Source organism: Oncorhynchus gorbuscha, linkage group LG01 (assembly GCF_021184085.1).
Source record: "Oncorhynchus gorbuscha isolate QuinsamMale2020 ecotype Even-year linkage group LG01, OgorEven_v1.0, whole genome shotgun sequence".
Lineage (NCBI taxonomy): Eukaryota > Metazoa > Chordata > Actinopteri > Salmoniformes > Salmonidae > Oncorhynchus > Oncorhynchus gorbuscha.
In genome coordinates, this window is record NC_060173.1 from 80,231,746 (window position 1) to 80,255,585 (window position 23,840).

Below are 23,840 nucleotides of genomic sequence, written 5' to 3' on the forward strand. Positions count from 1 at the left end.
GCTTATTTGAACTGTTCTTGCCATAATACGGACTTGGTCTTTTACCAAATAGTGCTATCTTCTGTATACCCCCCTACCTTGTCACAACACAACTGATTTGCTCAAACGCAGTAAGATGGAAAGAAATTCCGCAAATGAACATTTAACAAGGCACACCTGTTAATTTAAATGCATTTCAGGTGACTACCTCATGAAGCTGGTTGAGAGAATGCCAAGTGTCTGCAAAGCTGTCATCAAGGCAAAGGGTGGCTACTTTGAAGATTCTCAAATATAAATCATATTTAGATGCGTTTTAACACTTTTTTGGTTACTACATGATTCCATGTGTTATTTCGTAGTTTTGATGTATTCACTATTATTCTACAACATAGACAATAGTAAAAGTAAAGAAAAACCCTGGAATTAGTAGGTGTGTCCAAACTTTTGACTGGTAGTGTATATCAGCTTGACAGTAGACATCCATCCAGTACAGCATTGAGGTCGTTACAACAGGGCCACTATAACAGAGTCCAGTACAATAGCGTGATCAGCTGCACCCTAAACAGACACACCACCATGACCAGAGACCATGGAGTTGTAAATGTGAGCATGTGTTCTTACATGTGAGATAGAAAGAGCATGACTAAGTGCGTGTGTACAGTGTGTGTGTACATGCGTGAATGGGTGTGAGAAAAAGCATGACTATTTGCGTTCTTGTTTATCACTATGTGTGTATTGCCTAGTGCAGGGTGTCACTCTGTCCAGCTTGCTAAAAGTCATTGAAACGAAAGCTAGACAGTCATGGAGAATTGGAAATTCCAAAAGCGAATTTGGAATTTAATCAATTTTAAGTACAAAGAACATTGTGAGGTCTGAATGCGCCCTGCAGTGCAAAAATAGTTGGTGACACCCCTGGACTAGTCTGTGTATCCTTCAGTGTGTGTGTGTGTGTGTGTGTGTGTGTGTGTGTGTGTGTGTGTGTGTGTGTGTGTGTGTGTGTGTCAATTGAGGCTCCTTAAAGGAAGGGGAGAACTATCCTCCTCAGTGAATTTCATAAAAATAAAAAGTGAAACAAAAATTTTAAAAGGTTATCCTTTTTAGATAAAACTAAATATATGTACGTCAGCAAATAATTGATTAAAAAACACTGTTTTGCAATGAAAGTCTACACTCTGTAGGTTAGCACCATTGTGCAGCTGGAGGACAGCTAGCTTCTGTCCTCCTCTGAGTACATTACACCAATGCCTTGATTACTGTATATATATACATACAGTGGGGCAAAAAAGTATTTAGTCAGCCACCAATTGTGCAAGTTCTCCCACTAAAATAGATGAGAGAGGCAATTTTTGTCATTTTCATCATAGGTACACTTGAACTATGACAGACAAAATGAGAAAAAAAACATCCAGAAAATCACATTGTAGGACTTTTAATGAATTTATTTGCAAATTATGGTGGAAAATAAGTATTTGGTCACCTACAAACAAGCAAGATTTCTGGCTCTCACAGACCTGTAACTTCTTCTTTAAGAGGCTCCTCTGTCCTCCACTTGTTACCTGTATTAATGGCACCTGTTCACAACCTCAAACAGTCACACTCCAAACTCCACTATGGCCAAGACCAAAGAGCTGTCAAAGGACACCAGAAACAAAATTGTTGACCTGCACCAGGCTGAGAAGACTGAATCTGCAATAGGTAAGCAGCTTGGTTTGAAGAAATCAACTGTGGGAGCAATTTTTAGGAAATGGAAGACATACAAGACCACTGATAATCTCCCTCGATCTGGGGCAAGATCTCACCCTGTGGGGTCAAAATTATCACAAGAACGGTGAGCAAAACTCCCAGAACCACACGGGGGGACCTAGTGAATGACCTGCAGAGAGCTGGGACCAAAGTAACAAAGCCTACCATCAGCAAGGGCATTGAAGATGAAACGTGGCTGGGTCTTTCAGCATGACAATGATCCCAAACACACCGCCCGGGCAACGAAGGAGTGGCTTCGTAAGAAGCATTTCAAGGTCCTGGAGTGGCCTAGCCAGTCTCCAGATCTCAACCCCATAGAAAATCTTTGGAGGGAGTTGAAAGTGCGTGTTGCCCAGCAACAGCCCCAAAACATCACTGCTCTAGAGGAGATCTGCATGGAGGAATGGGCCAAGATACCAGCAACAGTGTGTGAAAACCTTGTGAAGACTTACAGAAAATGTTTGACCTCTGTCATTGCCAACAAAGGGTATATAACAAAGTATTGAGAAACTTTTGTTATTGACCAAATACTTATTTTCCACCATAATTTGCAAATTAATTAATAAAAAATCCTACAATGTGATTTTCTGGAATTTCTTCCCTCATTTTGTCTGTCATAGTTGAAGTGTACCTATGATGAAAATTACAGGCCTCTCTCATCTTTTTAAGTGGGAGAACTTGCACAATTGGTGGTTGACTAAATACTTTTTTTGCCCCACTGTATGTATGTATGTATGTATGTATGTATGTATGTATGTATGTATGTATGTATGTATGTATGTATGTATGTATGTATGTATGTATGTATGTATGTATGTATGTATGTATGTATGTATGTATGTATGTATGTATGTATGTATCCTCCCAAAGCGCTAAGAACCTTGGCGTGATCCTGGACAACACCCTGTCGTTCTCAACCAACATCATGGCGGTGGCCCGTTCCTGTAGGTTCATGCTCTACAACATCTGCAGAGTACGACCCTGCCTCACACAGGAAGCGGCGCAGGTCCTAATCCAGGCATTTGTCATCTCCCGTCTGGATTACTGCAACTCGCTGTTGGCTGGGCTCCCTGCCTGTGCCATTAAACCCCTTCAACTCATCCAGAACGCCACAGCCCGTCTGGTGTTCAACCTTCCCAAGTTCTCTCACGTCACCCCGCTCCTCCGTTCTCTCCACTGGCTTCCAGTTGAAGCTCGCATCCGCTACAAGACCATGGTGCTTGCCTACGGAGCTGTGAGGGGAATGGCACCTCAGTACCTCCAGGCTCTGATCAGGCCCTACACCCAAACAAGGGCACTGCGTTCATCCACCTCTGGCCTGCTCGCCTCCCTACCACTGAGGAAGTACAGCTCCCGCTCAGCCCAGTCAAAACTGTTCGCTGCTCTGGCCCCCCAATGGTGGAACAAACTCCCTCACGACGACAGGACAGCGGAGTCAATCACCACCTTCCGGAGACACCTGAAGCCCCACCTCTTTAAGGAATACCTAGGATAGGATAAGTAATCCCTCTCACCCCCCCTTTAAGATTTAGATGCACTATTGTAAAGTGACTGTTCCACTGGATGTCATAAGGTGAATGCACCAATTTGTAAGTCGCTCTGGATAAGAGCGTCTGCTAAATGACTTAAATGTAAATGTAATGTAAATGTATGTATGTATGTATGTATGTATGTATGTATGTATGTATGTATGTATGTATGTATGTATGTATGTATGTATGTATGTATGTATGTATGTATGTATGTATGTATGTATGTATGTATGTATGTATGTATGTATGTATGTATGTATGTATGTATGTATGTATGTATGTATGTATGTATGTATGTATGTATGTATGTATGTATGTATGTATGATTACCTTTGTATGCTTGCAATGCTCAATGATGGAATTGTACTGAGTAAATGGAGATGTACTGCTTTAGTTCTCAGGCTGAGAATTGTCTGCACCTGCTGATTGTCACACAGCCTCAAGGCCAAAATAGCAGAGTGAGAAACCACTGTCTAGACATGCTTTTCTCATCTTAGTTACTTTGCAGCTAATCCAGTGCAACAATGCTAAGGTATGATTGATGGTAGGTTGTCACACCCACTAGTATAATGAGCTTTGTCTCTTGTTTCACCAAACAGATCTTTACTATAGACTACTGAGGTATTCTGTATGTGAAACTCTGTCTGCAATTGCATTTTATTACTAAAGAGTTTTATACCAAGGTTCCTGTATCATCTATCTGGAAGACTGATTGTTAAAGGAAGCTTACGTCACCCCATGCAAAGGACCACCCAACACCACTGGGGCCCGCCGGTGTAACTGCTAAACTGCTTTCTGACTACACTATACTGCATGAACGTAGTGGGTTTACTAACGTGTTAGTTCTCGTAGACTATGACGTGACAACGATGTAGGCTGTGTGTAGTGGTTAGCGGTCATGATATGAAGGTTTGGCTTGGAAATATTTTTTTCGCCTGATCCCAGACAGCTTACGTGTTGTGCACTGAAATCCACAAGTGAAGGGAAAAGGTGAGAGGAGAGCGCATAGATAGTTGCACGAAGGAATTATATATACACTGTACAACAAGGAAAGTGATGATGCTGTTTGTATGTGACTGCTATGAAACTGAACTGTTTGCGTGTGATCAGGGGTGTATTAATTCCACCGATTCTCTTGAAAAAAAAAAATTAAATGAAAAGAAACTGGGATAAACATACCTGCATTTGCCCAATAAAAACTCTAATTTGCAACTGTTGGACTAATGATTCCACCCTAGATCAGCTAGATGCACTCAAAATTATCATCTCGACCTGTGGCCCAACGTTGTAAACATTCATTCATAGTCTAGGTTATAGCAACCTCATAATGGGTACAGTGAGAATTGTAGTATTACCTAGTAGACTAAACCTAGCGATGTTACATTGAACTGGGTGAATGGAATATGAATGACAGTCACCCAATATCCTCCCTCATCTTAAACGGCACCAACCGCCACTGGTGTGTGTGTTACCTCTTCATGCCCTCCACCAGAGCCACCTCATCAGGAGAGGATGATATGTAGAAGGAGGTGGGCTTTCCCAGGTGGATCCCTCTCTTGATGCTGTCCACTGTCTCCTCCTCCTTCACCTGCACCGTGTGGCACAGACACAGAGCCCGGAAGAACAGGTCCTCGTGCTCCTGACACACACAGGAACACAGACACACTATTACACACTGGTACACACTGCTACACACTGGTACACACTGGTACACACGGACTTACCCTGCGGTATCCTCCAGGAGAAGAGTCGATCATGTCTATGCTGGAAGCAGCACTGAGGATCTGTCCGTTACAGATGACGTGGGGGATATATACGTGCCCGTCCACACAGCACTCTATAAACTCCATGTTGTTCTCCGTCAACGTCCCCGTCTTATCAGTAAACACATACTCTACCTGCACACACAGACAGAAGCAGAAGTTATCTTTAGATGCTGACCTAGGCCCGTATCCACAAAGCGTCTCAGAGTAGAAAATTGGTCATCCGTTGTGAGAAAATAGACATTTTACTCCTACGGGAAAAAACAAAAGCTATGCATGAAGCCCCTTTATTCATAATAGTCACACAGAGTTGACAGATATTTAGGAGACTTCATGAGCTGTCCTAACCAGTTAAGAGTTACCAGCAGGTGTCTTAATAATGGAAAAATGCAGCGAGTCAGTGGTTCCTGCACCACATGCAATAGCTTTGGAGTTGTCGAAAGAATGTTTTGATAATTCTAAAAAAATCAATCCACAAATAATCTAGATCTACATGAAACAGCATCACTGTCATGTTTGTCATTTATTGTCATGTCTTGTCCCTGTGCTCCCCATGCTATTCGTTTCCCTCTGCTGGTCTTGTTTGGTTCTATCCTTCTCTCTCCCCCTCCCTCTCTCACTCTCTCGCTCTCTCTTCTCTCTGTCGTTCCGTTCCTGCTCCCAGCTGTTCCTATTCCCCTAATCATCATTTAGTCTTCCCACACCTGTTCCCGATCCTTTCCCCTGATTAGACTCCCTATTTATTCCTTTGTGATCCGTTCCTGTTCCGTCGGTTCCCTGTATTGTATTCACCATGCTGTGATTGCGTTTCGCCCTGTCCTGTCGTGTTTTTTGCCGTGATTGTGTATCACCCTGTCCTGTCGTGTTTTGTGCCTTCATCAGACGCTGCGTGTGAGCAGGTGTCTCAGTCGACTACGGCCTGCGCCTACCCGAAGCGACCTGCAGTCTGTGGCCGCTTCTCCAGTTGTTTTCCCCTCTACAAATCTAGAGGATGTCAGTTATTCCGTTTTGAACATTATTAAACTCTGTTTCTGTTAAGTCGCTTTTGGGTCCTCTTTTACCTGCATGACAGAAGGAACCGACCAAGGAATGGACCCAGCGACTTCAGACGCTCGTTACACTGCCGTCGAGTTCCAAGGAGCCATGCTCGGCAGACACGAGCAGGAATTGTCTGCTGCTCGCCATGCCGTGGAGAACCTGGCCGCTCAGGTTTCCGACCTCTCTGGACAGTTCCAGAGTCTACGTCTCGTGCCACCTGTTACTCCCTGGCCTGCCGAGCCTCCAGAACCCAGGGTTAATAACCCACCTTGCTACTCCGGGCAGCCCACTGAGTGCCGCTCCTTTCTCACGCAGTGTGAGATTGTGTTCTCTCTCCAACCCCACACATACTCTAGAGAGAGAGCTCGGGTTGCTTACGTCATTTCACTCCTTACTGGCCGGGCTCGAGAATGGGGCACAGCTATCTGGGAGGCAAGGGCTGATTGCTCTAACAGATTCCAGAACTTTAAAGAGGAGATGATTCGGGTTTTTGACCGTTCAGTTTTTGGTGAGGAGGCTTCTAGGGCCCTGGCTTCCTTATGCCAAGGTGAACGGTCCATAACGGATTATTCCATTGAGTTTCGCACTCTTGCTGCCTCTAGTGAGTGGAACGAGCCGGCGCTGCTCGCTCGTTTTCTGGAGGGACTCCACGCAGCGGTTAAGGATGAGATTCTCTCCCGGGAGGTTCCTTCAGATGTGGACTCTTTGATTGCTCTCGCCATCCGCATAGAACGACGGGTAGATCTTCGTCACCGGGCTCGTGGAAGAGAGCTCGCATCAACGGTGTTTCCCTGCTCCGCATCGCAACCATCTCCCTCCTCTGGCTTTGAGACTGAGCCCATGCAGCTGGGAGGGATTCGCATCTCGAATAAGGAGAGGGAACAGAGGATCACCAACCGCCTGTGCCTCTATTGCGGAGTTGCTGGACATTTTGTTATTTCATGTCCAGTAAGAGGCCAGAGCCCATCAGTAAGCGGAGGGCTACTGGTGAGCGCTACTACTCAGGTCCCTTCATCTAGATCTTGTACTACTATGTCGGTCCATCTACGCTGGACCGGTTCGGTGCTACATGCAGTGCTTTGATTGACTCTGGGGCTGAGGGTTGTTTCATGGACGAAGCATGGGCTCGGAAACATAACATTCCTTTCAGACCGTTAGACAGGCCTACGCCCATGTTTGCCTTAGATGGTAGTCATCTTCCCAGTATCAAATTTGAGACACTACCTTTAACTCTCACAGTATCTGGTAACCACAGTGAGACTATGTCTTTTTGATTTTCCGTTCACCGTTTACACCTGTTGTTTTGGGTCACCCCTGGCTTGTATGTCATAATCCTTCTATTAATTGGTCTAGTAATTCTATCCTATCCTGGAACGTTTCTTGTCATGTGAAGTGTTTAATGTCTGCCATCCCTCCCATTTCTTCTGTCCCTACTTCTCAGGAGGAACCTGGCGATTTGACAGGAGTGCCGGAGGAATATCATGATCTGCGCACGGTCTTCAGTCGGTCCCGAGCCAACTCCCTTCCTCCTCACCGGTCGTATGATTGTAGTATTGATCTCCTTCCGGGGACCACTCCTCCTCGAGGTAGACTATACTCTCTGTCGGCTCCCGAACGTAAGGCTCTCGAGGATTATTTGTCTGTGTCTCTTGACGCCGGTACCATAGTGCCTTCTTCCTCTCCGGCCGGGGCGGGGTTCTTTTTTGTTAAGAAGAAGGACGGTACTCTGCGCCCCTGCGTGGATTATCGAGGGCTGAATGACATAACGGTTAAGAATCGTTATCCGCTTCCCTTATGTCATCAGCCTTCGAGATTCTGCAGGGAGCCAGGTGCTTTACTAAGTTGGACCTTCGTAACGCTTACCATCTCGTGCGCATCAGAGAGGGGGACGAGTGGAAAACGGCGTTTAATACTCCGTTAGGGCATTTTGAGTACCGGGTTCTGCCGTTCGGTCTCGCCAATGCGCCAGCTGTTTTTCAGGCATTAGTTAATGATGTTCTGAGAGACATGCTGAACATTTTTGTTTTTGTCTATCTTGACGATATCCTGATTTTTTCTCCGTCACTCGAGATTCATGTTCAGCACGTTCGACGTGTTCTACAGCGCCTTTTAGAGAATTGTCTCTACGTAAAGGCTGAGAAGTGCTCTTTTCATGTCTCCTCCGTTACTTTTCTCGGTTCCGTTATTTCCGCTGAAGGCATTCAGATGGATTCCGCTAAGGTCCAAGCTGTCAGTGATTGGCCCGTTCCAAGGTCACGTGTCGAGTTGCAGCGCTTTTTAGGTTTCGCTAATTTCTATCGGCGTTTCATTCGTAATTTCGGTCAAGTTGCTGCCCCTCTCACAGCTCTTACTTCTGTCAAGACGTGTTTTAAGTGGTCCGGTTCCGCCCAGGGAGCTTTTGATCTTCTAAAAGAACGTTTTACGTCCGCTCCTATCCTCGTTACTCCTGACGTCACTAGACAATTCATTGTCGAGGTTGACGCTTCAGAGGTAGGCGTGGGAGCCATTCTATCCCAGCGCTTCCAGTCTGACGATAAGGTTCATCCTTGCGCTTATTTTTCTCATCGCCTGTCGCCATCTGAGCGCAACTATGATGTGGGTAACCGTGAACTGCTCGCCATCCGCTTAGCCCTAGGCGAATGGCGACAGTGGTTGGAGGGGGCGACCGTTCCTTTTGTCGTTTGGACAGACCATAAGAACCTTGAGTACATCCGTTCTGCCAAACGACTTAATGCCCGTCAAGCTCGTTGGGCGTTGTTTTTCGCTCGTTTCGAGTTTGTGATTTCTTACCGTCCGGGTAGCAAGAACACCAAGCCTGATGCCTTATCCCGTCTGTTTAGTTCTTCTGTGGCTTCTACTGATCCCGAGGGATTCTTCCTTATGGGCGTGTTGTCGGGTTAACAGTCTGGGGAATTGAAAGACAGGTTAAGCAAGCACTCACGCACACTGCGTCGCCGCGCGCTTGTCCTAGTAACCTCCTTTTCGTTCCTGTTTCCACTCGTCTGGCTGTTCTTCAGTGGGCTCACTCTGCCAAGTTAGCGGGTCATCCCGGTGTTCGAGGCACTCTTGCGTCTATTCGCCAGCGCTTTTGGTGGCCGACTCAGGAGCGTGACACGCGCCGTTTCGTGGCTGCCTGTTCGGACTGCGCGCAGACTAAGTCGGGTAACTCTCCTCCTGCCGGTCGTCTCAGACCGCTCCCCATTCCTTCTCGACCATGGTCTCACATTGCCTTAGACTTCATTACCGGTCTGCCTTTGTCTGCGGGGAAGACTGTGATTCTGACGGTTGTCGATAGGTTCTCTAAGGCGGCACATTTCATTCCCTCGCTAAACTTCCTTCCGCTAAGGAGACGGCACAAATCATTATTGAGAATGTATTCAGAATTCATGGCCTCCCGTTAGACGCCGTTTCAGACAGAGGTCCGCAATTCACGTCACAGTTTTGGAGGGAGTTCTGTCGTTTGATTGGTGCGTCCGTCAGTCTCTCTTCCGGGTTTCATCCCCAGTCTAACGGTCAAGCAGAGAGGGCCAATCAGACGATTGGTCGCATACTACGCAGCCTTTCTTTCAGAAACCCTGCGTCTTGGGCAGAACAGCTCCCCTGGGCAGAATACGCTCACAATTCGCTTCCTTCGTCTGCTACCGGGTTATCTCCGTTTCAGAGTAGTCTGGGTTACCAGCCTCCTCTGTTCTCATCCCAGCTTGCCGAGTCCAGCGTTCCCTCCGCTCAAGCGTTTGTCCAACGTTGTGAGCGCACCTGGAGGAGGGTGAGGTCTGCACTTTGCCGTTACAGGGCACAGACGGTGAGAGCCGCCAATAAACGCAGGATTAAGAGTCCAAGGTATTGTTGCGGCCAGAGAGTGTGGCTTTCCACTCGCAACCTTCCTCTTACGACAGCTTCTCGTAAGTTGACTCCGCGGTTCATTGGTCCGTTCCGTGTCTCCCAGGTCGTCAATCCTGTCGCTGTGCGACTGCTTCTTCCGCGACATCTTCGTCGCGTCCATCCTGTCTTCCATGTCTCCTGTGTTAAGCCCTTTCTTCGCACCCCGTTCGTCTTCCCTCCCCCCTCCCGTCCTTGTCGAGAGCGCACCTATTTACAAGGTACATAAAATTATGGACATGCGTTCTCGGGGACGGGGTCACCAATACCTAGTGGATTGGGAGGGTTACGGTCCTGAGGAGAGGAGTTGGGTTCCGTCTCGGGACGTGCTGGACCGTTCGCTCATCGATGATTTCCTCCGTTGCCGCCAGGATTCCTCCTCGAGTGCGCCAGGAGGCGCTCGGTGAGTGGGGGGGTACTGTCATGTTTGTCATTTATTGTCATGTCTTGTCCCTGTGCTCCCCATGCTATTCGTTTCCCTCTGCTGGTCTTGTTTGGTTCTATCCTTCTCTCTCCCCCTCCCTCTCTCACTCTCTCGCTCTCTCTTCTCTCTGTCGTTCCGTTCCTGCTCCCAGCTGTTCCTATTCCCCTAATCATCATTTAGTCTTCCCACACCTGTTCCCGATCCTTTCCCCTGATTAGACTCCCTATTTATTCCTTTGTGATCCGTTCCTGTTCCGTCGGTTCCTTGTATTGTATTCACCATGCTGTGATTGCGTTTCGCCCTGTCCTGTCGTGTTTTTTGCCGTGATTGTGTATCACCCTGTCCTGTCGTGTTTTGTGCCTTCATCAGACGCTGCGTGTGAGCAGGTGTCTCAGTCGACTACGGCCTGCGCCTACCCGAAGCGACCTGCAGTCTGTGGCCGCTTCTCCAGTTGTTTTCCCCTCTACAAATCTAGAGGATGTCAGTTATTCCGTTTTGAACATTATTAAACTCTGTTTCTGTTAAGTCGCTTTTGGGTCCTCTTTTACCTGCATGACAATCACTTGTGCCTTTGACAATAAGACCTATTTCATATGTTTCCTTTCAATTATTTAACTAACTACATTATGCTGTTATTTCAAGTTATCCCTTTGGAGTGCAATCACATGAAAAAAGAAGCCTAAAATTAGGCATACCTATAAATTGGGTAGTTGAAGACATCTAGGCCTTATGTTAACTTTGATTGTCTTTGATGAAAATGACAGACCTTTCAAACATTGTATGCAACATTACCGGTGAGTGGCTTGGGGCTGTTTGTTAAACGGGAGTGACGTGTGTGTTGATATAACGGTCATATTGTCAAAATTCAAATTTTAACAACCATCAGAATTGGTAAAAACAAAGCCTGAAGCGTGCTATAGAGTTTACACCTGGCGAGGCTTCCTCATGATTGGTTATTCCCCGTCATTTGCAACAATGTTAATGAGTATCATCAGTATCTTTCCTTTGCGGTACCTCAAACTGTTGTGACTACCAGCTGAGATAAACGTTTCTGAGTTGATTTTACTCCTGGCTCAGAGTTCGTCTGAACAGTGTTTCATCCTAAAAGCTGGGAGTTTTTGTTGTTGTCTTAAACACAGGTTATCAGGATTTCAAATATATTTTCTGAGATGCTTTATGGATACAAGCCCTGAACTCTGGAGTGTGTGTAGTATACGTATGTGTGTATTTGTGTACTCTACCTGCAGTATAAATGTGTGTGTGCGTGTGTGTGGACACAAGTCAGTCTAGTATATCTAGATGTTCAGAAGATGTGTGAGTGTGTGTACCTGTCCAAGCTCTTCGTTGAGGTCAGATGTGTTGACCTGAGCCCCCACCCCCAGCTCCTCATCATACATATCCTTGTCCCAGACTATGAAGTAAGAACCCAGGAACTTCTGCATCTCCACGGTAACGTACATGGAGACTGGGATGATGTAGTTAAACAACACCATGAAGGCCAGGAAGTCTGTGAACGCCCTGATCACCTGAGAGAGAGAGTGGAGAAGATGGAGGGAGGGGTAGAGGCAGGGAGGAGGAGGATGTAGGAAGAGAGAGAAGGGGAGAACGAGAACGAAAGGATAGTTAGAGACAGAGAAGAGGCTTTATCAGAGTCAGTGAACGGTAAATAGGGAGTGACCTGATTATTCATTTTGCTATGACAGCGTGCTTTGTGGGTAGTGTAGTGGTGCTGGGGGACTAACCACATGGCGTTCTCTGTCGATCTCGGTCCTGTGGTTGTACCAGGGTTCATCGTGGTCAGCAGACCACTGCCACGCATACTTCAGAACCGTGTTAATGACCGCTTTAGTGATCAGGATGCACAGATACACGATTAGGAACGCATTCATAGACCTGGAGGGAGGTAGAGGGAGGAGAGGTTTAGAGGAGCTAAATGCAGATCGATTCTCCAGAACTGGATGTAAAAGAATTGTCAATAGAGCATCACACACACACACACGCACGCACGCACGCACGCACGCACGCACGCACGCACGCACGCACGCACGCACGCACACACACACACACACACACACACACACACACACACACACACACACACACACACACACACACACACACACACACAGCTTGAATGAGATCAAATGGAATTTAATCAAGCAGACTTTATGTAATAACAGAGTCTACTATTCCTGCTACTATTCTAACTCCTGCTACTATTCTAACTCCTGCTACTATTCTAACTCCTGCTACTATTCTAACTCCTGCTACTATTCTAACTCCTGCTACTATTCTAACTCCTGCTACTATTCTAACTCCTGCTATCCTTCATCAGACAGGTAGTTCTAGCCACACCAGAGCAACCAGACACAGAGAGGGGAAGGTATGGGAATAGATCTTACTTTTCCACAGCTGAGCGTTTCTGGGATTTGGACTGGTAGTTAAGCGCCATCTTGGTGTCCATGCCTGTGTAAATGGCTACAGCTGAGGGAACAACAACCAGGGGTTACCATCACTACAGACGCAGAACAGTGTGTGTGTGTGTGTGTGTGTGTGTGTGTGTGTGTGTGTGTGTGTGTGTGTGTGTGTGTGTGTGTGTGTGTGTGTGTGTGTGTGTGTGTGTGTGTGTGTGTGTGTGTGTGTGTGTGTGTGTGTGTGTGTGTGTGTGTGTGTGTGTGTGTGTATGAAGAATGTATTTCATAGTCAGGAGGACACGTTTCGGTGGATGGTATGGCTATTGCAACACGTGCCGACACAAATATAACCATAGATATAACTTCAAACACAGAACAGTGTGTGTGTTACCATAAATATGTCCTGTGTTCTTCAGGGTAGCTCCTCTGAGGAGAAGGTTCTCAGCCCCCAGTGGTCTAAAATGAGAAAAGAAACAAGATAAAAAGTCAAAAAGAAAAAGCTTTACTATCCATGGCAAAGACTGTTTAGGAATGAAAGAGGGGGGTGTTGGTCTTACCTGGCTATGGGATCCTCTCTTTCCTTATAAATATTGATGCGCCCCACAAATCTAAATGGGAAAAATAAAATGTATGCAATTTTCAACAAACAAACAGGTCACTCAATGATTCTGTGTGTGTGTCACACATTGAGTGTCACTCACTTGTAGAGGTCAGGTTGTGGTTGTTCACATTCAATAGTCGCATGTAGAGAGTGCACCTCCTGCTCTGTCTTAAAGGCCATGGTGTCTGGTACAGCATAGTAGGTCTGACACAGCATAGTAGGGGGGAGAGAGATGAATCACTTAGAAGTCATGTTTGATCAGAGAGCATGCTGGAATAATTCAGGGGTGAATCCCAGCAGTGTACGTATGTGTGTGCGTAACAGTATGTGAGTGTGTGTGTGCACATACCTTGTGGCTAGACTCTCCATCCAGGCTGGTAGTGGTGACGTAGCAGGTTCCGTCACCGCGGCTGGATGAAAGGAGGATAAGGTCACAGGGGAACGTCTCGTCCTCCCTCACCATGACAACGTCCCCCACCTGACAGGTCAACCACATCATCAGTTTAGACTCAAGAAATACAGGCTGGGTCCTAAAATCACACACTATTCCCTTGTTAACTACTGTTGACCTGATCTAAATGGAGTGGACTACCCAGTGATATAGCCAAATTCGTTGGTGGGCTTTTTTTTTTTTTTTGGTGTGGGTGGGGCTAGAGCGGCTAACTTCCTGCAAATTGTACACATTTTGACAAAATGTGCAGAGAAATTTTTTGTGTGGTTTAGTTAGTTCTTTTTGTCAACCCATCCCGTGAGAGTGAATGTCATTCCAGTTCATCTGTTCTGTTAAATTTAATAAAATCTGACTAACTGCTTGCTAGGAATTCAATCTGATGGTGTTTGCATGTTTAGGTAAAAAGACAAATAATGTCCCGTTTGGAACACTTTTAATCAATTTTTTGCTCAATCTGAGTGGGTGAGCCAGACTACCCAGTGGGTGAGCCAGACTACCCAGTGGGTGAGCCAGACTACCCAGTGGGTGGGCCAGACTACCCAGTGGGTGAGCCAGACTACCCAGTGGGTGGGCCAGACTACCCAGTGGGTGAGCCAGACTACCCAGTGGGTGGGCCAGACTACCCAGTGGGTGGGCCAGACTACCCAGTGGGTGGGCCAGACTACCCAGTGGGTGGGCCAGACTACCCAGTGGGTGAGCCAGACTACCCAGTGGGTGAGCCAGACTGTGGGTGGGCCAGACTACCCAGTGGGTGAGCCAGACTACCCAGTGGGTGGGCCAGACTACCCAGTGGGTGGGCCAGACTACCCAGTGGGTGGGCCAGACTACCCAGTGGGTGAGCCAGACTACCCAGTGGGTGGGCCAGACTACCCAGTGGGTGGGCCAGACTACCCAGTGGGTGAGCCAGACTACCCAGTGGGTGGGCCAGACTACCCAGTGGGTGGGCCAGACTACCCAGTGGGTGGGCCAGACTACCCAGTGGGTGGGCCAGACTACCCAGTGGGTGAGCCAGACTACCCAGTGGGTGGGCCAGACTACCCAGTGGGTGGGCCAGACTACCCAGTGGGTGAGCCAGACTACCCAGTGGGTGGGCCAGACTACCCAGTGGGTGGGCCAGACTACCCAGTGGGTGGGCCAGACTACCCAGTGGGTGGGCCAGACTACCCAGTGGGTGAGCCAGACTAGTGGGTGAGCCAGACTACCCAGTGGGTGGCCCTGGGTCCACCCAGGCTCACTCGTGACTTCGCTCCTGGGACTACCATATTCCTCTTACAATGTACTGCTTTTGACCAGAGCCGTACCTGGTGGCTCTGGTGGTCAAAATGTTTGCACTATTTGGGGGATGCGATATCATTTAAATGTGATAAACACCATGCCATTGTAAACAAACACAGAGATGCTGCTGTAGATCCAAAAATAATTAGCAGTTCTCCTACAGGAAACACACATGCCTCGTGCACAATCACACTTTCAGAGGTGCTGCTGTAGAGCCAGAAATAATTAGCAGTTCTCCTACAGGAAACACACATGCCTCGTGCACAATCACACTTTCAGAAGTGCTGCTGTAGAGCCAGAAATAATTAGCAGTTCTCCTACAGGAAACACACATGCCTCGTGCACAATCACACTTTCAGAGGTGCTGCTGTAGAGCCAGAAATAATTAGCAGTTCTCCTACAGGAAACACACATGCCTCGTGCACAATCACACTTTCAGAGGTGCTGCTGTAGAGCCAGAAATAATTAGCAGTTCTACTACAGGAAACACACATGCCTCGTGCACAATCACACTTTCAGAGGTGCTGCTGTAGAGCCAGAAATAATTAACAGTTCTCCTACAGGAAACACACATGCCTGGCACACAATCACACTTTCAGAGGTGCTGCTGTAGAGCCAGAAATAATTAGCAGTTCTCCTACAGGAAACACACATGCCTCGTGCACAATCACACTTTCAGAGGTGCTGCTGTAGAGCCAGAAATAATTAGCAGTTCTCCTACAGGAAACACACATGCCTCGTGCACAATCACACTTTCAGAGGTGCTGCTGTAGAGCCAGAAATAATTAACAGTTCTCCTACAGGAAACACACATGCCTGGCACACAATCACACTTTCAGAGGTGCTGCTGTAGAGCCAGAAATAATTAGCAGTTCTCCTACAGGAAACACACATGCCTCGTGCACAATCACACTTTCAGAGGTGCTGCTGTAGAGCCAGAAATAATTAGCAGTTCTCCTACAGGAAACACACATGCCTCGTGCACAATCACACTTTCAGAGGTGCTGCTGTAGAGCCAGAAATAATTAGCAGTTCTCCTACAGGAAACACACATGCCTGGCGCACAATCACACTTTCAGAGGTGCTGCTGTAGAGCCAGAAATAATTAGCAGTTCTCCTACAGGAAACACACATGCCTGGCGCACAATCACACTTTCAGATTTTTCCCACTCCTTTCTTCCTGGGGATTGAGTTGTTGTGTAACAGTGGGATTATGCAAGTGGAGCAGCTGAACTGCCTATAAATCCCATCTCTACGGTGACCGTACACACCACTGTACTGCACATACACTCTCTATAGCTACGATTAATATCTTCTTTACTATTCCTCTTTTCCCCACAATCCACTCTGTTTGAGTCAGGGGACCATCGGTGAGGAACATCGGTAGAATATGCATGTACAGTTGAAGTCGGAAGTTTACATAAACTGAGTTTAAATGTAGTTGGCAAAGGTGTTTCACAATTCCTGACATTTAATCCTGGTAAAAATTCCCTGTCTTAGATCAGTTAGGATCACCACTTTATTTTAAGAATGTGAAATGTCAGAATAATAGAAGAGAGAATGATTTATTTCAGCTTTTATTTCTTTCATCACATTCCCAGTGGTTCAGTAGTTTACATACACTCAATTAGTATTGAGTAGCATTGCCTTTAAATTGTTTAACTTGGGTCAAATGTTTTGGGTAGCCTTCCACAAGCGTCCCACAATAAGTTGGGTGAATTTTAGCCCATTCCTTCTGACAGAGCTGGTATAACTGAGTCAGGTTTGTAGGCCTCACGCGCAGGCTTTATCAGTTCTGCCCACAAATGATCTATGGGATTGAGGTCAGGGCTTTGTGATGGCCACTCCAATACCTTGACTTTGTTGTCCCTTAAGCCATTTTTCCACAACTTTGAAAGTGTGCTTGGAGTCATTGTCCATTTGGAAGACCCATTCGTGACCAAGCTTTAACTAGCTGACTGATGTCTTGAGATGTTACTTGAATATATCCACATAATTCTCCTGCCTCATGATGCCATCTTGTGAAGTACACCAGTCCCTCCTGCAGCAAAGCACCTCCACAAAACGATGCTGCCACCCGTGCTTCACGGTCGGGATGGTGCTCTTGGGGGGGAAGAGTTGGACGAGTAACTGGAATGTTGCAAGAACGAATCCCCAAACCAACAAGGTAAAAATCTGTCGTTCTGCCCCTGAACAAGGTAGTTAACCCACTGTTCCTAGACCGTCATTGAAAATAATAATTTGTTCTTAACTGACTTGTCTAGTTAAATAAAGGTAAAATAAAATATTCGGCTTGCAAGCCTCCCCCTTTTTCCTCCAAACATAACAATGGTCATTATGGCAAAACAGTTTTGTTTATTTTTGTTTCATCAGACCAGAGGACATTTCTCCAAAAAGTACAATCTTTGTCCCTATGTGCAGTTGCAAACCGTAGCCTAGCTTTTTTATGGCGGTTTTGGAGCAGAGCGGACTTTCATGTTTCCCTGCAGAGCGGACTTTCAAGTTACGTTGATATAGGACTCGTTTTACTGTGGATATAGATACTTATTTACCAGTTTCCTCCAGCATCTTCACAAGATCCTTTGCTGTTGTTCTGGGATTGATTTGCACTTTTCGCACCAAAGTATGTTCATCTCTAGGAGACTGAATGTGTCTCCTTCCTGAGCGTTATGACAGCTGTGTGGTGCCATGGTGTTTATACTTGCATACTATTGTTTGTACAGATGAACGTGGTACCTTCGGGTGTTTGGAAAATGCTCCCAAGGATGAACCAGACTTGTGGAGGTCTACATTTTTTTTCTGAGGTCTTGGCTGATTTCTTTTGATTTTCCCATGATGTCAAGCAAAGAGGCACTGAGTTTGAAGGTAGGACCTTGAAATACATCCACAGGTACACCTCCAATTGAATCAAATTATGTCAATTAGCCTATCAGAAGCGTCTAAAGCCCTGACATAATTTTCTGGAAACTTCCAAGCTGTTTAAAGGCACAGTCAACTTAGTGTATGTAAACTTCTGACCCACTGGAATTGTGAAACAGTGAATTATAAGTGAAATAATCTGTCTGTAAACAATTTTAGGAAAGATTACTTGTGTCATGCACAAAGTAGAAGTAGAACACCTTGCCAAAACTATAGATTGTGAACAAGAAATTTGTGGAGCGGTTGAAAAACGAGTTTTAATAACTCCAACCTAAGTGTATGTAAACTTCCGACTTCAACTGTATGTGTGTGTGTGTGTGTGTGTGTGTGTGTGTGTGTGTGTGTGTGTGTGTGTGTGTGTGTGTGTGTGTGTGTGTGTGTGTGTGTGTGTGTGTGTGTGTGTGTGTGTGTGTGTGTGTGTGTGTGTGTGTGGATGAGGAATGTCTTTCATAGTCAGGACACGTTTCAGTAGACAGCATGGCTATGGCAACACGTGCCGACATACACTCAAATACAACTATAGATATTACAGTAACACCCATACAAATCCTATTAAATTCTAATTCCTAATTCTATGGTAATATAGTGGTTCTGACCCTAATCCAGCCTGACATCACAGAAGACAACAGGGTAATAGCGACCCGGCATATCAGTCATATTGATATTTAATCTCTGTCTGGAAAGGCAAATCCTTTTCTCTGTATGGGACCAGAGTAATCACAACAGGAATGTTTGGGATGCTACTGTAGGGGGAAAGTTGATCTTCTCTGGGACGCTAGCTATGGCATTGCAGGCGAACGCACGCACGTTCCCATGGAGAACGGCCTTAACAAGGTCTCAGGAACGGATTTCATTTCAATATGATCAAAGACGATAGCCGTGGCTATGATATAAATGTTCAAATGTTATATAACTAGGGGTATTATTCAGTATACAAAATAATCACTGTTCATTTTGTTACATGAATAATAATATAATGAAGAAGGATGAGCTCTCATACTAGCCATTATACTCACATACTACAGCTATTACAGCTAAAGGCTCTTATCTGAACATGAATGAAAATGCTTGGTCAGAATAGAGAAACACCAGCCAATGAGGCCCAAAGGCGTCATACTAATGTGTAGTAGACTGGAGAGTAGAAGAGCCATTAATAGGGTAGTAGTACCCGTAGCTTGGAGCTCTGTGTCCTCACCACCGTCCCCTGCTGCACCATGTCCACAGGACACTCATTTATACTGCAGTCTGCCTTGTGTCTCAGCCAGTCTTCATAACCCTGGAGGAGAGAAGGGGAGGACGGAGTGGGTTGAGAGATACAAGGAGGAAAGGGCATGCGGGATTGTGGGGAGAAATGGAGCACACACACATAGAGAGAAATGGAGCGCACAGAGAGAGAGAGAGAGAGAGAGAGAGAGAGAGAGAGATACGGTCATCGCTGTTATCTAATTAGTGGTATATTCCGTCAGCATGGTGACCTGTTTCCATGGCCTCTACATAACATGTCATGTTTTAGATTAATGATTGTATAAGGCCTGGGCTTTATAAGCCAGGTGTGGTTCATGCATCACTGCTATCATCACATCTGCTGTCACTACGGGAACACAGTGGAGGAAGGCTTCCCTAGATTTACCAACACCAATGACCAGAGGATGTGTGTGTGTCTGTGTCTCGCCCACCTGTTTAATGGCGGTGACAGTGATGACAAAGAAGAGAGGCAGTCCGCTGGTGACAGGGCTGGTGGGCGTGTCTATGATGAGCTGAGGAGAGAGGAAGAGAACCAGCTGATTATCATTCATTCAGGTTCTCTGTGGTACAGAGATGGACCACCGCCAACCAGTCCCCTCCTCTTACTGTTCATCATCTCCTCCGGCTACTGGATGGGACTGGAAGGCTCCCATCATATCCATCGTGGACCATGACCATAAGCCATTCCAAGCCAAACAATTAACTACCATTCACTTCACATAGACTACGTGTTTAACTGATAATATGAAACACCATATGTATAATAGATAATATGAAACATTATGTATAATAAAACGGCCCTGGGGTTCAGATCAAACAGAGAGATGGCATATTCTCACCTGGACCAGGAAGATTAGCAGAAAGTAGAAGTTGGCGATTCTTCTGAACTGTTCAAACAGGTTCTTGGGGATAAAGTTCCATAAGGTGTACTGGTAGAGAGAACACACACGACAGGAGGTTGGTGGCACCTTAATTGGGGAGGACGGGCTTGTGGTAATGGATAAGAGCGTCTGCTAAATGACTTAAATGTAAAATGTAAATGTAATGGCTGAAGCGGAATCAGAGGAATTCAATCAAATACACCAAATACATGGTTTCCAGGTGTTTGATGCCATTGGCGCCGTTCCAGATATTATTATGAGCCGTCCTCCCCTCAGCAGCTTCCACTGACATTACCCACATTATCAACATGTTTTCTAAAGAGAAGACATAACACTTTAAACCAGTGTGTGTCTTTTCTTTCTTAAATGAATCCAAAATTGATGTCAACAATGACAGTTCCTCATAGAAACGGCTAACGAACCTCGAGCAGTAGCCGATATCTATGGTTGTCACCCACATTAAGAGGTTGCTAATCATAGATGACATTCTGTCATAGGAGCACAACATGCTTGGTTGTAAGGGCTAAATGACGTGGTTGTTGTGCTGACGGCTTGGTTGCCATGACACCTGCTCACCTTGGAGGAGACGATGCGGTTGTCAGGGTAACGTTGAGGGATGTAGGCCTCTGCCGCCGGTGGGGGTTCTTTGTGACCGATGTAAACCGTACGACTGTCCACCCAATACTCCTCCCCCGCACACTGTTACAGAGAAAGGGGGGGACACAGAGAGTGAGAAACAGAGAGCAAGAGAGAGAGAGAGACAGAAAGTGAGGAGAGACACAGAGAGCGAGAGAGAGAGAGACAGAAAGTGAGAAGAGACACAGAGAGCGAGAGAGAGAGAGAGACAGAAAGTGAGGAGAGACACAGAGAGCGAGAGAGAGAGAGACAGAAAGTGAGGAGAGACACAGAGAGCGAGAGAGAGAGAGACAGAAAGTGAGGAGAGACACAGAGAGCGAGAGAGAGAGACAGAGCGTGAGAGAGAGAGACAGAAAGTGAGGAGAGACACAGAGAGCAAGAGAGAGAGAGACAGAAAGTGAGGAGAGACAATAAGAGGGAATAACACATTGTAGCAAAATTGTAGCAAATGTTTTTGATTTAAAATGTACATTCTTATTGAACAAGTTCATGTTCAGCAGTAGTGTCAGTAAAAACATTTCCTACAGAACACATGATCCAGGTTTTATAAGGAAGTTGAGCTACCCTGAATTAAACTACCTCCCACAAGATTCTCAAGAAACAGAAGTGAAAAAGTTGCTTCAGATAGCAGCTGTGCCTTTACCACTGTGATTCTATAGAATACACAGGGTGAGTGAGAGTGAGAGTGAGAGTGAGAGTGCGCTCAAGAGATCTTCTGCAAAAAAATAATTAGATAGATAAGTCCTTGCGAAAAAAATGCAAGTTTATACAGGATACTAACCTCAACATTAAAATCAAATCAAAATTCCATACCTAAATCTCTTAGAACCAGAGTAAGTCCAGAGCAGGATAGTTCCTGTAGAGGGTAAGACCCTAGTGTAATGGTGTATTGGCCAGAGCCGTAAGGAGGTTGGAAGCCCAGTCACAGTGAGGCCGCGGGTGTGTGTGCACGAGTGTGTGTGTATGAATGTTTGAACAAGATACGTCTGTAGTAACGGTAGCAATAAGAGAGGGTCCTGGTCTTTGGGTAAATATATAAATGTATTTTGTTCAGTCTGTATATAAAAAGGAAAAATATATGTTGTTACATTACCCAGTTCCTGTGTTGTGGTTTTGTTTGTATGTGTGTGTTTCAGGAAAATGGCTTCCTGAAATTCCCTCCAAGCAGCTGATTGGTTGTCCACATTGCTAATTGGAGGTGACCCCCGCCATGTCAGGATACAGCTGTATCCCATTAGACCCATCCCATTCTCCAGCTATGTAAGCCAGTGTTCTGTTGCTCAGAAGAGAGCTGAGGGTTATATCATATGTTGGTTGGTTCTCAGAAAGACATTTGATATGTACTATGTTAGTTGTTGCTGAGAGAGCTGATTGTTATGTTCTGTGTTAGTTTGTTGTTCGGAGAGAGAGAGCTTCTTTAATGTCCTGAGTTAGTTTTTTCTCAGTTTTTGTTGTGAAGTAGTTTGTATTGTTCCCAGGGGGAAGGCGAAGACACCTAGGGGTGCTTAGGCAAGAGGCCTGCGGGCATACATAACCCGTAGTATTTACTGTCTATGCACACTAGGTAAGACCTGGGCGGACCACCCTGTATCTTGGTTAGTGTGCCAGGAGGTGCTAAAAGTTAGGTAAGTAGTGGGAAGGCAGGTCAGGTAGGAGAGGGTAGGTTAGGTAAGTAGTGGGAAGGCAGGTCAGGTAGGAGAGGGTAGGTTAGGTACGTAGGGGGTAGGTAGGTAAGGTAGGAGAGGGTAGGTTAGGTAAGTAGTGGGAAGGCAGGTCAGGTAGGAGAGGGTAGGTTAGGTACGTAGGGGGTAGGTAGGTAAGGTAGGAGAGGGTAGGTTAGGTAAGTAGTGGGAAGGCAGGTCAGGTAGGAGAGGGTAGGTTAGGTAAGTAGTGGGAAGGCAGGTCAGGTAGGAGAGGGTAGATTAGGTAAGTAGTGGGAAGGCAGGTCAGGTAGGAGAGGGTAGGTTAGGTAAGTAGTGGGAAGGCAGGTCAGGTAGGAGAGGGTAGGTTAGGTAAGTAGGGGGTAGGTAGGTCAGGTAGGAGAGGGTAGGTTAGGTAAGTAGTGGGAAGGCAGGTCAGGTAGGAGAGGGTAGGTTAGGTAAGTAGTGGGAAGGCAGGTCAGGTAGGAGAGGGTAGGTTAGGTACGTGTGAAGGAATGAATTCCCTGTCAACGGTACCATTCTCTGCCTTTGTCATCCTTCCTCACATCTACAGTCCCATACCCCTTTCACTCCACGGGGAATTGAGTTCCCTCTACCTAGAGGCTTACGTAACAATGTTAATAACTACAGTCCCATACCCCTTTCACTCCACGGATATTGAGTTCCCTCTACCTAGAGGCTTCCGTAACAATGTTAATAACTACAGTCCCATACCCCTTTCACTCCACGGGGAATTGAGTTCCCTCTACCTAGAGGCTTCCGTAACAATGTTAATAACTACAGTCCCATACCCCTTTCACTCCACGGGGAATTGAGTTCCCTCTTCCGTAACAATGTTAATAACTACAGTCCCATACCCCTTTCACTCCACGGGGAATTGAGTTCCCTCTACCTAGAGGCTTCCGTAACAATGTTAATAACTACAGTCCCATACCCCTTTCACTCCACGGGGAATTGAGTTCCCTCTTCCGTAACAATGTTAATAACTACAGTCCCATACCCCTTTCACTCCACGGGGAATTGAGTTCCCTCTTCCGTAACAATGTTAATAACTACAGTCCCATACACCTTTCACTCTACGGGGAATTGAGTTCCCTCTTCCGTAACAATGTTAATAACTACAGTCCCATACCCCTTTCACTCCACGGGGAATTGAGTTCCCTCTTCCGTAACAATGTTAATAACTACAGTCCCATACCCCTTTCACTCCACGGGGAATTGAGTTCCCTCTACCTAGAGGCTTCCGTAACAATGTTAATAACTACAGTCCCATACCCCTTTCACTCCACGGGAATTGAGTTCCCTCTTCCGTAACAATGTTAATAACTACAGTCCCATACCCCTTTCACTCCACGGGGAATTGAGTTCCCTCTTCCGTAACAATGTTAATAACTACAGT

At 46.1% G+C, this 23,840-nt stretch overlaps 1 protein-coding gene across 1 annotated transcript in view; it reads right to left on the reverse strand.

The window, feature by feature from the left end:
* Positions 1-4,722: 4,722 nt before the first annotated feature.
* LOC124047885 (phospholipid-transporting ATPase IH-like) overlaps positions 4,723-23,840 on the reverse strand; it is a 66,176-nt gene continuing 47,058 nt past the window's right edge. Inside the window, exons 4-17 of the mRNA XM_046368251.1 lie at positions 21,424-21,433; positions 20,721-20,846; positions 20,103-20,192; positions 19,695-19,775; positions 19,187-19,294; positions 13,723-13,851; positions 13,474-13,577; positions 13,330-13,380; positions 13,164-13,228; positions 12,761-12,842; positions 12,101-12,251; positions 11,687-11,884; positions 4,979-5,152; positions 4,723-4,893 (exon numbers count right to left, since the gene is read on the reverse strand). Coding sequence (XP_046224207.1) covers positions 4,723-4,893; positions 4,979-5,152; positions 11,687-11,884; positions 12,101-12,251; positions 12,761-12,842; positions 13,164-13,228; positions 13,330-13,380; positions 13,474-13,577; positions 13,723-13,851; positions 19,187-19,294; positions 19,695-19,775; positions 20,103-20,192; positions 20,721-20,846; positions 21,424-21,433 — 1,540 coding nt within the window. The remainder of the gene's footprint in view (positions 4,894-4,978; positions 5,153-11,686; positions 11,885-12,100; positions 12,252-12,760; positions 12,843-13,163; positions 13,229-13,329; positions 13,381-13,473; positions 13,578-13,722; positions 13,852-19,186; positions 19,295-19,694; positions 19,776-20,102; positions 20,193-20,720; positions 20,847-21,423; positions 21,434-23,840) is intronic.